Genomic DNA, 12596 nt, shown 5'->3' on the forward strand with positions numbered 1-12596 from the left:
TCCCAATTGGTGATATAGTGTCTCTATTAGCAAGTTTGATAGTAACATCTATGTCTTCTATCTCTGAGGGTGCTATGTCATTCATAACTTCTTGATATAAGGAATAAGGAATAGCACTCATGCTAGCACCTATGTCACATAAACCATGATAACAATGATCTCCTATTTTAACTGAGACAACGGGCATGCCAACAACAGGTCTATGTTTATCCTTTTTATCAGGTTTGGCAATTCTAGAAGCTTCTTCATAGAAGTAAATAACATGTCCATCTACATTTTCTTCCAAGAGATCTTTAACCATAGCAATACTAGGTTCTACTTTAATTTGTTCATCAGGTTTAAGTGTTCTAATATAACTTTTGTCGACCACAGTTGAAACTTTAGCATGTTCCTTTATCCTAATAGGGAAAGGTGGTTTCTCAATATAAGAAGTAGGAACGACTGGGTCTACATTATAAATTATAGTTTCTTATTTAACTGTTACCGGTTCTTTAGTTTCTTCTTTAATAGGTGGGTGATATTTAAAGCACATCTCTTTCGGAAGATCAACATGAGTAGCAAATGATTCACAAAAGGAGGCTACTATCTCAGAGTCAAGTCCATATTTGGTGCTAAACTTTTGAAAAGCATCGGTATTCATAAAAGAGTTAACACAATCATATTTAAGATTAATACCCGACTCTTTACCTTCATCAAGTTCCCAATCTTCAGAGTTGCATTTAATTCTTTCCAAAAGATCCCACCGAAATTCAATATTCTTCTTCATAAAAGAACCAACACAAGAATTATGAAGCATGGTTTGATCGTTACGAGAAAGCCGATCATAAATTTTTTGGATAATAATTTCTCTTGAGAGCTCATTATTGGGGCCTGAGTGTAACATTGACTTCAGCCTCCCCCAAAGCTAGAGTGATACTTTCTCTTTCATGAGGCCAAAAAATATATATATAATTCTGATCACGATGAAGTAGATGCATAGCATAAAAAAATTGATGGAACTCCAATTTCGATCGATTCCAATTCCAGGATCCAATATCATCGCATAGCCTATACCATGCCCTTGCTTTTCCCTTCAAATATAAAGGGAAAACCTTCTTCATAACTTCATCTCCGGGTAAACCTGCAAGCTTGAACAATCCACAAATTTGTTCTACATGTATCAAGTGCATATCAGGATGTTTGGTTCCGTCTCTTGCATAATGATTAGCTAGCAGTTGTTCTATCATACCCAAAGGAATTTCATATTCAATATTTTCAGTAGGTGCAGTAGGTTAAGGGGTAGCTAATTGTGGTTCCGTTCGAGGTGAAGATAACCCGAACAAGCCCCTCAAAGGATTGTTTTCCATAGTAAGAAGTGACAATAAATTTCAGCACACTATATAAATGTTTCCTTACCAAATTCCACTTACCAAAGGGACTTGATGACCCACAAGTATAGGGGATCAATTGTAGCTCTTTTTGATAAGTAAGAGTGTTGAACCCAACGAGGAGCAGAAGGAAATGACAAGTGGTTTTCAGCAAAGTAATGTCTGCAAGTGCTGAAATTGTAAGTAATAGAGTAGTTTGATAGCAAGATAATTTGTAAGCAGCAAGTAACTATAATAGTAGCAAAAGTGCCGCAAGGTAGCCCAATCCTTTTGAGGCAAAGGACAGGCCAAACGGTCTCTTATGATAAGAAAAACGTTCTTGAGGGTACATGGGATTTTCATCCAGTCACTTTCACCATGTTGGCTTGGTTCGTGTTCACTACTTTGATAATTTAATATGTGGGTGGACCGGTGCTTAGGTGCTGTTCTTACTTGAAAAACCTCCTACTTATGATTAACCCTCCCGCAAGCATCTACAACTACGAAAAAAGTACTAAGAATAAATTTTAACCATAGCATTAAACTTTTGGATCCAATCGGTTCCTTACGGAATAGTGCATAAACTAGGGTTTCAGCTTCTGTCACTCTCGCAACCCATCATCTAATTGCTACTCCATAATGCATTCCCTTAGGCCCAAATATGGTGAAGTGTCATGTAGTCTATGTTCACAGGACACCACTATGCATACTATCAAAATATCGAACACATATCAAGTTCACATGATTACTTGCAACATGATTTCTCCCTTGACCTCAACAATAAAAGTAACTACTCACAAATAATAATCATGCTCAAGATCGGAGGGGTATTAAATAGCATGTTGGATCTGAACATATAATCTTCCACCAAATAAACCATATAGTAATCAACTACAAGATGTAATCAACACTACTAGTCACCCACAAGCACCAATCTATAGTTCCGATAACAAGATTGAACACAAGAGATGAACTAGGATTTGAGATGAGATGGTGCTGTTGAATGTGTTGATGGAGATTGCCCTCCCCAAGATGGGAGAGTTGTTGGTAATGATGATGACGATGATTTCCCCCTCGGGGGGGGGGGGGGGAGTCCCTCCGGTGGAATCGCTCCGCCAGAGGGCAAAAGTGCTCCTACCCAAGTTCCGCCCTGAGATAGCGGTGCTCCATCCCAAAAGTCATCTCCTTATTTTTTCTAGGTCAAAATGACTTGTATACCAGAAGATGGGCACCGGAGGTGGGCCTGGGAGAGCACAACCCACAAAGGCGCGCCTAGGCTCCCTGGCGCGCCCAGGTGGGTTGTGCCCACCTGGTGGGCCCCCTCTGGTACTTATTTGCTCCAATATTCTTCATATATTCCATAAAAATTCTCTGTGAAGTTTCAACTTGTTTGGAGTTGTGCAGAATAGGTAGCCTGACGTAGCTTTTCCAGGTCCAGATTTCCAGCTGCCGGAATTCTCCCTCTTTGTGTATACCTTGCATATTATGAGAGAAAAGGCATTAGAATTCTCCAAAAAGCATTATTACGGATGAAAACATCATAAATAACAGTAGGAAAACATGATGCAAAATGGACGTATCAACCCTCATGGACGGCGCGCGCTCCAGGCTCATGCACCTCCTAGAGGGGTCGATCTCCTTGTGGGATGTGCTCCGCGAGCGTTTCATTGCCAACTTCCACGGCACCCGCGACCGCGCCCTCACCATCAACGACCCGCGACGAGTGAAGCAGTGCCCGGGTGAGACTCTCTGCAAGTACATTCAACGCTTCACCCAAATTCGCCTTAAGATTCCAAAGGCCTCAGACGAAGCCATCATGTCGGCGTTCACTAACGGTATAACGGACGTAAGGATGAGCGAGGAGCTCGCCATCAACAATGACTTGTGCACCGCGCTCGAGCTGTTCAAGCTGACTAACGAGTGCGCGAGGGCGGAGGAAGGTCGCCTCTTCCTACTCAACCACCCAGACATCGATCCCGAGGACAAGAAGGCCAAGGCTAAGGAAGCAAAGCGCAAGGGCCCCACCATGCTTGTGGCGGAGCCCAAGCTGAAATGCGGCCGCGATCGTGACGAGCCCTCCAAGGACGGGCGTCCATTCTGCGTCTTCCACGATGTGCACACCCACAACACCGATGTCTGTCAGGAGCTCAGGGCGCCCCGGGACGAGCGCCTGGGTGATAACCCACAAGTATAGGGGATCACAACAGTTTTTGAGGGTCAAGTATTCAACCCAAATTTATTGATTCGACACAAGGGGAGCCAAAGAATACTCTCAAGTATTAGCAGCTGAGTTGCCAATTCAACCACACTTGGAAACTTAATATCTGCAGCAAAGTGTTTAGTAGCAAAGTAATATGATAGTAGTGATAACGGTAGCAAAAGGTAACAGTAGTAAAAGTGATGTTTTTGGTATTTTGTAGTGATGATAGCAATATCAACGGAAAAGTAAATAAGCAAAGAACAATATATGGAAAGCTCGTAGGCAATGCATCAGTGATGGAGAATTATGCCGGATGCGGTTCATCATGTAACAGTCATAACCTAGGGTGACACACAACTAGCTCCGGTTCATTGATATAATGTAGGCATGTATTCCGAATATAGTCATATGTGCTTATGGAAAAGAACTTGCATGACATCTTTTGTCCTACCCTCCCGTGGCAGTGGGGTTCCTTACGGAAACTAAGGGATATTAAGGCCTCCTTTTAATAGAGTGCCGGAACAAAGCATTAACACGTAGTGAATACATGAACTCCTGAAACTACGGTCATCACCGGTAAGTATCCCGATTATTGTCACTTCGGGGTTAATGGATCATAACACATAATAGGTGACTATAGACTTGCAAGATAGGATCAAGAACACTCATATATTGATGAAAACATAATAGGTTCAGATCTGAAATCATGGCACTCGGGCCCTAGTGACAAGCATTAAGCATAGCAAAGTCATAGCAACATCAATCTCAGAACATAGTGGATACTAGGGATCAAACCCTAACAAAACTAACTCGATTACATGGTAGATCCCATCCAACCCATCATCGTCCAGCAAGCCTACGATGGAATTACTCACGCACGGCGGTGAGCATCATGAAATTGGTGATGGAGGACGGTTGATGATGATGATGGCGACAGATTCCCCTCTCCGGAGCCCCGAACGGACTCCAGATCAGCCCTCCCGAGATGTTTTAGGGCTTGGCGGCGGCTCCTATCGTAAAACACGATGATTTCTTCTCTCTGATTTTTTTCTCCCCGAAACACAATATATGGAGTTGGAGTTGGAGTCGGAGAGGCAACGGGGGGCCCACGAGATAGGGGGGCATCCTAGGGGGGTAGGCGCGCCCCCCACCCTTATGGAGAGGTGGTGGGGCCCTAGCCTTCATCTTTTGCAGGTATTTTCCATATTTTCTGAAAAGTGGCTCCGTGAAGTTTCAGGTCATTCTGAGAACATTTGTTTGTGCACATAAATAACACCATGGTAATTCTGCTGAAAACAGCGTCAGTCCGGGTTAGTTCCATTCAAATCATGCAAGTTAGAGTCCAAAACAAGGGAAAAAGTGTTTGGAAAAGTAGATACGTTGGAGACGTATCAACTCCCCCAAGCTTAAACCTTTGCTTGTCCTCAAGCAATTCAGTTGACAAACTGAAAGTGATAAAGAAAAACTTTTACAAAATCTGTTTGCTCTTGTTGTTGTAAATATGTAAAGCCAGCATTCAAGTTTTCAGCAAAGATTATAACTAACCACATTCACAATAACGCATAGGTCTCAAGTTTACTCATATCAATAGCATAATCAACTAGCGAGCAATAATAATAAATATCGGATGACAACACTTTCTCAAAATAATCATAATATGATATAACGAGATGGTATCTCGCTAGCCCTTTCTGAGACCGCAAAACATAAATGCAGAGCACCTTTGAAGACCAAGGACTGACTAGACATTGTAATTCATGGTAAAAGAGATCCAGTCAAGTCATACTCAATGTAAACTAACAGTAATGAATGCAAATGACAGCGGTGCTCTCCAACTACTGCTTTTTAATAAGAAGATGATGACTCATCATAAAAGTAAATAGATAGGTCCTTCACAGAGGGAAGCAGGAATTTGTAGAGGTTTGAAATAGAGGTGAATAATATTTTGAGCGATATACTTTCATTGTCAACATAACAACCAAGAGATGGCGATATCTTCCATGCTACACACATTATAGGCGGTTCCCAAACAGAATGGTAAAGTTTATACTCCCCCTTCCACCAACAAGCATCAATCCATGGCTTGCTCGAAACAACGAGTGCCTCCAACTAAAAAGAGTCCTAGGGGGAGTTTTGTTTGCAATTATTTTGATTTAGTTTGCATAAAGCATGGGACTGGGCATCCCGGTGACTAGCCATTTATATCGTGAGTGAGGAGCGGAGTCCACTCCTCTTGAGAATAACCCGCCTAACATGGAAGATACAGACAGCCCTAGTTGATACATGAGCTATTCGAGCATACAAAACAGGATATTTATTTGAAGGTTTAGAGTTTGACACATACAAATTTACTTGGAACAGCAGGTAGATACCGTATATAGGTAGGTATAGTGGACTCATGTGGAATAACTTTGGGGTTTAAAGAGTTTGGATGCACTAGCAGTATTCCCGGTTAGTACAGGTGAAGGCTAGCAAAAGACTAGGAAGCGACCAGCTAGAGAGCGACAACAGTCATGAACCTGCATTAAAATTAATCAACACCGAATGCAAGCATGAGTAGGATATAATCCACCATGAACATAAATATCGTGAAGGTTATGTTAATTTTGTTTAAACTACATGCGTGAACATGCGCCAAGTCAAGTCACTTAAATCATTCAAAGGAGGATACCACCCTATCATACCACATCATAACTGTCTCAATAGCATAGTGGCATACAAGGTAAACCATTATAACTCATAGCTAATCAAGCATGGCACAAGAAACTATGATCTCTAGTTGTCATTACAAACATGTTTATTCATAATAGGCTGAATCAGGAACGACGAACTAATCATATTTACAAAAACAAAAGAGGTCGAGTTCATACCAGCTTTTCTCATCTCAGCCAGTCCATCATATATCATCATAATTGCCTTTCACTTGCACGACCGAATGATGTGAATAATAATAATAGTGCACGTGCATTGGACTAAGCTGGAATCTGCAAGCATTCAATAAACAGGAGAAGACAAGGTAATATGGGCTCTTTTGTCAGATAAACAATAATGCATATAAGAGTCACTTCAACAATTTAATCATGGTCTTCTCCTATCGACCCCCAAAGAAAAGAAAAGAAATAAAACTATTTACACGGGAAAGCTCCCAACAAGCAAAAGAAGAACACGAAATATTTTTGGGGTTTCTTTTTAATTACTACTACAAGCATGGAAATTAAACTGATTAAAAGCTACAACTAATTTTTTTGGTTTTTCTTAAGGTTTATTAAACACACAAGAAGTGTGACGCCCGGATAATTAAGCTATAGTACTCCCATGTTAACGATGCCACGTCACCTCGGGTATTGTTGCTAATCTCGCGTTAGTTCGAAGCCGATTCAAATTCAAATTCAAAAATCAAGCAAACAATAAAAGTTTTCAAATATTAAAACTAAAATGTTCGGGTTGTGCCAAATAACGCATAGGTAAATGCCCGTGCGTTGCATCGGGACAATGCGTGATGCGGATATCAGGCTAGCTAGTGGCATAGATATTGTAGTGGTGCAATATTTTTATCATCTAACGTTTTGCCCTTAAATCATTACAATATACCATGAATCATATTTGTTCTCCTCCGTAGCTCAAAAATAAATGGTTCAAAAAACTTTAGCCATTATTTACTTAGGGAAATCAGCCAATTTTTTTATAGTACTCCCTCTGTAGACTACCAAAATGTCACATATTTACAAACGGATGTAGTACCTCTGAAATTATGTATGAAAGAACTTGCGCCCTTGTTAACATGTTTGCTACCACAAATTATTTTACAGTGTAAGATTGTACAAAAAACAATAGATGTCCCAGCCTTATCTCTACGCACGACAGAGTAGAGGCCAAGTGCACATTGTTAAAGAATTGAGATTGTCAGTCTTATGCATGGATGGATGGATATTCCCTGCAAAAATTAATTCCCACAAATAAACATATCTTCTTTGCTAAATGTAGCTTCACCAAACAAACTGAAGAATTCAATAAAAAACCAATCATTGACTTCACATGGAATCAAACTTCGTATGCACGTGAATTGTTGCCTAAAACTGGTAGAACAAACATGTTCAACTGAATTGTTTACGACACTGGATCAACTCATAATCTCACTTATAGACTAAAATGTATGATGCTTATAAACCGAAATATTTTTTTAGAGCAGATAAAAAAGAATGTACAGGGACTGCCAATTGCATAATTGATAGTTACATGAAACATCTAAATTTTTAAGAATCAAACATGATCCAAGGAAGCGAAACACATCTGCAAGTATCTAATAACAAAATCCATATGAAAGAAAACCTCTATTGTTTGAAAAATTGTCAGTTTCACTCCTTTGTTTTAATAGAAATGGCCAGTTAGTCCAGCACATCCCCTTTGTCATAGATCAGTAGAAGGCAAAACTGGATACACATTTATGTGGGCCTACTCCTATCATAGTTTATACAGAGTAAAAAACTGAGATTACATATGCCTACATAATAAGATTCCTGTGGATCATCATGTTCTTACTTTGAAATATGGTAGCACCAAATTGAAAGATTCTGATGTGTTAGTTTTGGCACAATGGAAAATTCAGTGCATGTACCTATACTCAACACCAGTTATCATGGTCACCCTCATCTTGATTGAGTACTAATCAAGCAGCAGCAAGTTGAGTAAAACCAATGTATTTCAGTCACTATCTTGTGAATTTTTTAGCCATAAGAGTAAGGAAATCATCTGAACAGATCTTAATATTCCAAAACTAAAATTAACAGACCTACAACATGCATGTTTCTATATAACCAATCTGCAAGCAATATCTCTTTTGAGGATTACATCAAGACTTAGGCCGACGTCAAGGCTGCATCGTTTTCCTTCCAGAGCGGAGCATGTAATTGGTCCACGACACCATCCGCAACCATAAGGTCTCCGGGAGCTTCGGCGGATTTAATATCAACAATAATTGGGTCGGACAATGATCTGCTTACAAAATCAACCCCTAGCTCCTTTCCCCACTGCGTAGTCGATCTCCACCATCAGGGAGCCTCGAAATACCTTATACAATTCCTTCAGTCCAACAAAAATAGCGCTAGCTTCGGTCACCTTGACAATTATTCATGCACCCAGCCGCCTATCTGCAAGCAATTTTTGCATCATCTCTAGTACACTCCATGCACATAGTTAGCGTGATTAGAGCATTGTCGGCAACAAACAGAAATCCATATGTAGTCTAAATCTTAACTGAACTTTATAGGTTTGACCGTCCAGGAGCTCGGTGACACAAAATTTGATAACTCAAACTTTAAACCTTACCGGTCTACCATCATCCATGGCAAATCCACCACATACTTGGCTTCATATTGAGATGGTTCACCGCCTTCATCTCACACGACTTGTCACACTGCATATCCACGAGTCAATCCAGTTAATATTTGATGACTGAAAAAAATTCAGAGTAAATCAATGGATGCATGAATAAATCAATCGATGTGTTGCAACAGGAGGAAAAAAACATCACACACAAGCCACCAAGCTCTAGGGCCTTCGTCTCAAATCAAGCATACTCAGCACCCATGCAATGGGCCCCACGGTCGTCTTGCACCCCTGCAGCCCAACGGGCGATGTCGTCGGCGAGTCAAGGCAGTGGCGGAGCAGGCGCGACACAGATGCCACGAGCTGCTTCGCCGCCTTTCCCCAAAATTCAACACAACAACAAAGGAAACTTGGCTAGAGATTGCGTTGAACACTTAACTGCAGCAAGGATGATTAAAACTTTCAATAATACAAATTTGGATGTGCGTTACAGTGGGAGATACTTTGTATATGACGGCAAAAACGGGAAAGGAAAATAATAGGAAATGACTAAATGTGTTTGTACCTCCTGACAACATCCTTTTGCGCTGCATCACGTATAGTAATGATGTCACAAGCATGCTCTTGACGACAACGATTCACATGTGCTCGCGACCTACAGAGAATGGAGAAAAGAAGGGCAGAGGAGGGAGGCTTTCATCTATCAAGCATAAATATTTACTGAATAAAATCGATCTAATCTATACCAACTTGAGCAGGATTGTCGAATAGCTTCCTCTTACATCAGAAAATCCAGCACACCAAATATATACATATGCTTAGCAATGACACAGAAATCAGATTGTTTCAAAGATAGTGAGGATCGACATAGGGTTTGAAGAATTCTGACAATGTAAACTGTAATAAGTTACAACCTCCATCACACATGTAATTTTATCAAATTGACAAGGCAAGTTATAGGAACTGTAGCCTAAAAATGGTATGTTCCTGTTTGAGATCATTTATAAAATCAATAAAATATAACGACATTAGGGATCAAGGACCAAAGATCAATTAAGGAAATCAGAGATTAGGCAATCATACTTACCTTGTTAAGAATGACACTGATAGAATTAGTGACGGGATGTGTGGTACACATGCCAATGGATCCGTGCATCCTTGATAACACATGTACGTACACAAAGGTTGCTGGGTTGAAACTTGAAAGGACATTGATTCATCTATCAGTCGGACATACATGAACATGATTTTGTTTTGTATCTTTAAGGAAAGGCATCCTTTCTTGACCATATATCCATTACTAAATGAAGTTATTTTCAGATTTTTAACTTGGAAGATCAATAATTAGCCTCCATCCATATTGAGTATGTAGCAGTCCCCTGTTCTCCTTGAAAAGGAAAGATTGCAATTGCACATTTTGCACACTCAAATAGTCAAATTAATACATTTTTTAAGAAAAAATCCTTCAGGTGAGCCTTTTGTTTCTTGAGGGTCCACTGGTTCTGTAGTATCTATGTCTAACTTTTTTAGAATTCATCTTTTTCTCTTTATGTGGTGTATACAGTCAAACAAACTAATATACGCGTTCAATAGTGATTAGAAGGTACTTTTAGTCAGTCAGTCAGTTGGATAAAGATCAAGCTTGGCACCAAAAAATTGAGAGAAGAACTGAATATGCTTCTTAGATCATCGATCCACCATTAGATGAGTCAGGAAAGAAACCTTCCTTTTTTACATCAAAGATAGCACACTAACCACTTCCTTGTTTGTACGATGGTGTAGTACCAAGCCTATGCCCCTTCACTAATCACTCATACTCTCTCACCCACTTTGTATTATCATCATTCTCCCTTCTCTATACCATTCCCACTACTCAATGAATTTTGTCGCTGGATCACACAATCAAACTGTGCATGTAAGATTTGGAACGCAAGATCATCAAGAAGAGTCTTCTTCAATTGCATATACAGGCGCAAAAAAGAAGTGCAATTTAGAAATTAACCCACGTAGATGTTGTACCTGAACCTCGTGTAGGATTTGGGGGAGGTTGTCGGCGAGCCAGGCGTCGAAGTCCTCATGCGACGACGACGCGTCGACGGAGAAGATGCGGACGATCTCGGCGGGCGCGTAGCCGCTGGTGTAAGCATCCACGGGGGAGGCTCCACCGCCGCGGTCCGGCAGCGCACGGCGGCCGGCGCAGAGCATGGCCCGGTGGGCGCCGATTTGGCAGCAGAGGGCGGCGCGCTCGGTGTCGCAGGCATCGCAGAGCGGGGCACCACCATCGCAGAGCTGACCCCGTGCAAGGCGCCGTCACACTCGAAGAAGAGCCTGGCGCCGTTAGTGGAGTAGAAGACCACGACGCGCTCGGTGACGCAGTTGGCACAAAAGAACGACCGCTGCAGTTTTCTTAGATTTATTTATTACCACGGGTGCAGCTGCTGGTGGTCGGTGGATCAATCATCGAGACTCGATCTAGTTTGATGACCAATTTGAGTTGTACACGTTCCAATATAGGCCCACCGGCCGGGACGTGTGCCGGCTTGTGTGCAGGCTCAGGCCTTTGTAGTGATTCGTGGACAATCGTACGAATCGTTTTTAGTACCACCTCGCATGTAGAAAATGATATAGCTGAAAAAAATTGAAAGCGTAAATTCACATGAAGAAGTGTATTGTGATGATAAACCCGGAAACTCAATCCGTATTTTATTATTAGGAAAAGATGGTGGAAAAAGCACACTTCTATAAAATACTTAAATACTTTAAAATGATTAAAACAGTAGTTGAAGTAATTAAATAAATGCCTTTGATATTTTAGAAAATACTAATTTATTTTATTTGTGGCAGAACCTTTTGTGGCAGTGGGTGGTGTTGAGACACTAAATTAGAAAGTTACTTTGCGATGTATAAAACAAAAGTAGTTCCAGAAATAAAAGAAAACAGTAAAAGAAAATAAACAAAAGATGAAAAGAAAACAAAGAAAAATAAAAGACACCCCCTCCCTCCGACTGGGCCCTGGCCCAGTTGGCCGAAGGGGCCGGCCGGCCCAGCCAACCCACTCCTGCACCCCTCTGGCCTACTAGGCCTCCTCCCCTCCCGGTGACCTAGCGCCGCCCCCACTCCCTCCCCCTCGTCCTACTCCTCTGCCTCCCTCCACCCGATCCAGATTGGATCGAGGCAATCGGGGCCCGATCCCGTCGCCCCGTCGCCGACCCCCGACGCCACCGGCGTCGCCTCCCTGCCAAACTGCATCGTCCTCAACCCCCTCCTCAACGGACGCCGAGCGCGCCGCCCCGCCGCTGCACCACTGCCTCCACGTCGCGTCGTCCCCGTCCCCGACCACGACCCCCACTGCCCTGTGCCCTACACCGTCCGTGAGCTTCCTCCTTCCCCTCTTTGTTCTGCGCTCACCGCGTCCGAGCCGCGCCCCGCAGCTCCACGCCGGCGCGCCGCCTGCGCCGTGCTCTGCACGTGCTGCGCCCGCGGCCACCCACACACCCACACGCGCTCGCTCGCGCGGGGCCGCGCCCACCGCTGCTTGCTTCCGGCCAACCACGCCCAGCCGCTTCCGTCGTTGGCCGCCGCTGCTGCTATCGCTGTCGTGCCAACTCCGTCTGGCTGCGCCCTCCCCCGCCCCAGACCACTCCCCGTCGCGGCCCCTGTTTGCTCGCCGCGGCCTGCATCTGCAGCCCGCTACCCCGTGCCAGACACGCCCCCCCTTCTCCCTG

The 12596-nt window shown here is 42.7% G+C and overlaps 1 protein-coding gene across 3 annotated transcripts; it reads right to left on the bottom strand.

Moving 5' to 3' along the window:
- Positions 1 to 8277: 8277 nt before the first annotated feature.
- LOC119355478 (classical arabinogalactan protein 9-like) lies at positions 8278 to 11202 on the bottom strand. Of its 3 annotated transcripts, none has more exons than XM_037622286.1 (3): positions 10891 to 11202; positions 9437 to 9526; positions 8278 to 8959 (listed from the first exon to the last, which is right to left on the bottom strand). In XM_037622286.1, the coding sequence occupies exons 1-3, from the start codon at positions 11151 to 11153 to the stop codon at positions 8938 to 8940; spliced, it is 375 nt and encodes a 124-aa protein (XP_037478183.1). In that variant the 5' UTR covers positions 11154 to 11202; the 3' UTR covers positions 8278 to 8937. The 3 variants fall into 3 exon arrangements, with proteins under 3 accessions (XP_037478183.1, XP_037478184.1, XP_037478185.1); XM_037622287.1 differs by having other exon boundaries at positions 8278 to 9309; XM_037622288.1 differs by having other exon boundaries at positions 8278 to 9526.
- Positions 11203 to 12596: the final 1394 nt, after the last annotated feature.

Source organism: Triticum dicoccoides, chromosome 2A (genome assembly GCF_002162155.2).
Source record: "Triticum dicoccoides isolate Atlit2015 ecotype Zavitan chromosome 2A, WEW_v2.0, whole genome shotgun sequence".
NCBI classification, from domain to species: Eukaryota; Viridiplantae; Streptophyta; class Magnoliopsida; order Poales; family Poaceae; genus Triticum; species Triticum dicoccoides.

What these genes read in the sequence shown, in the direction of transcription:
- LOC119355478 (XM_037622286.1), bottom strand. Translation starts at nt 11,153, where the DNA reads ATGGTGGTGCCCCGCTCTGCGATGCCTGCGACACCGAGCGCGCCGCCC. An exon ending in AAATCCTACACGAGGTTCAG is followed by an intron (nt 9,527 to 10,890) that starts GTACAACATCTA and finishes CATTCTCTGTAG; the next exon opens with GTCGCGAGCACATGTGAATC. An exon ending in CAAAAGGATGTTGTCAGGAG is followed by an intron (nt 8,960 to 9,436) that starts GTACAAACACAT and finishes GTGGATATGCAG; the next exon opens with TGTGACAAGTCGTGTGAGAT.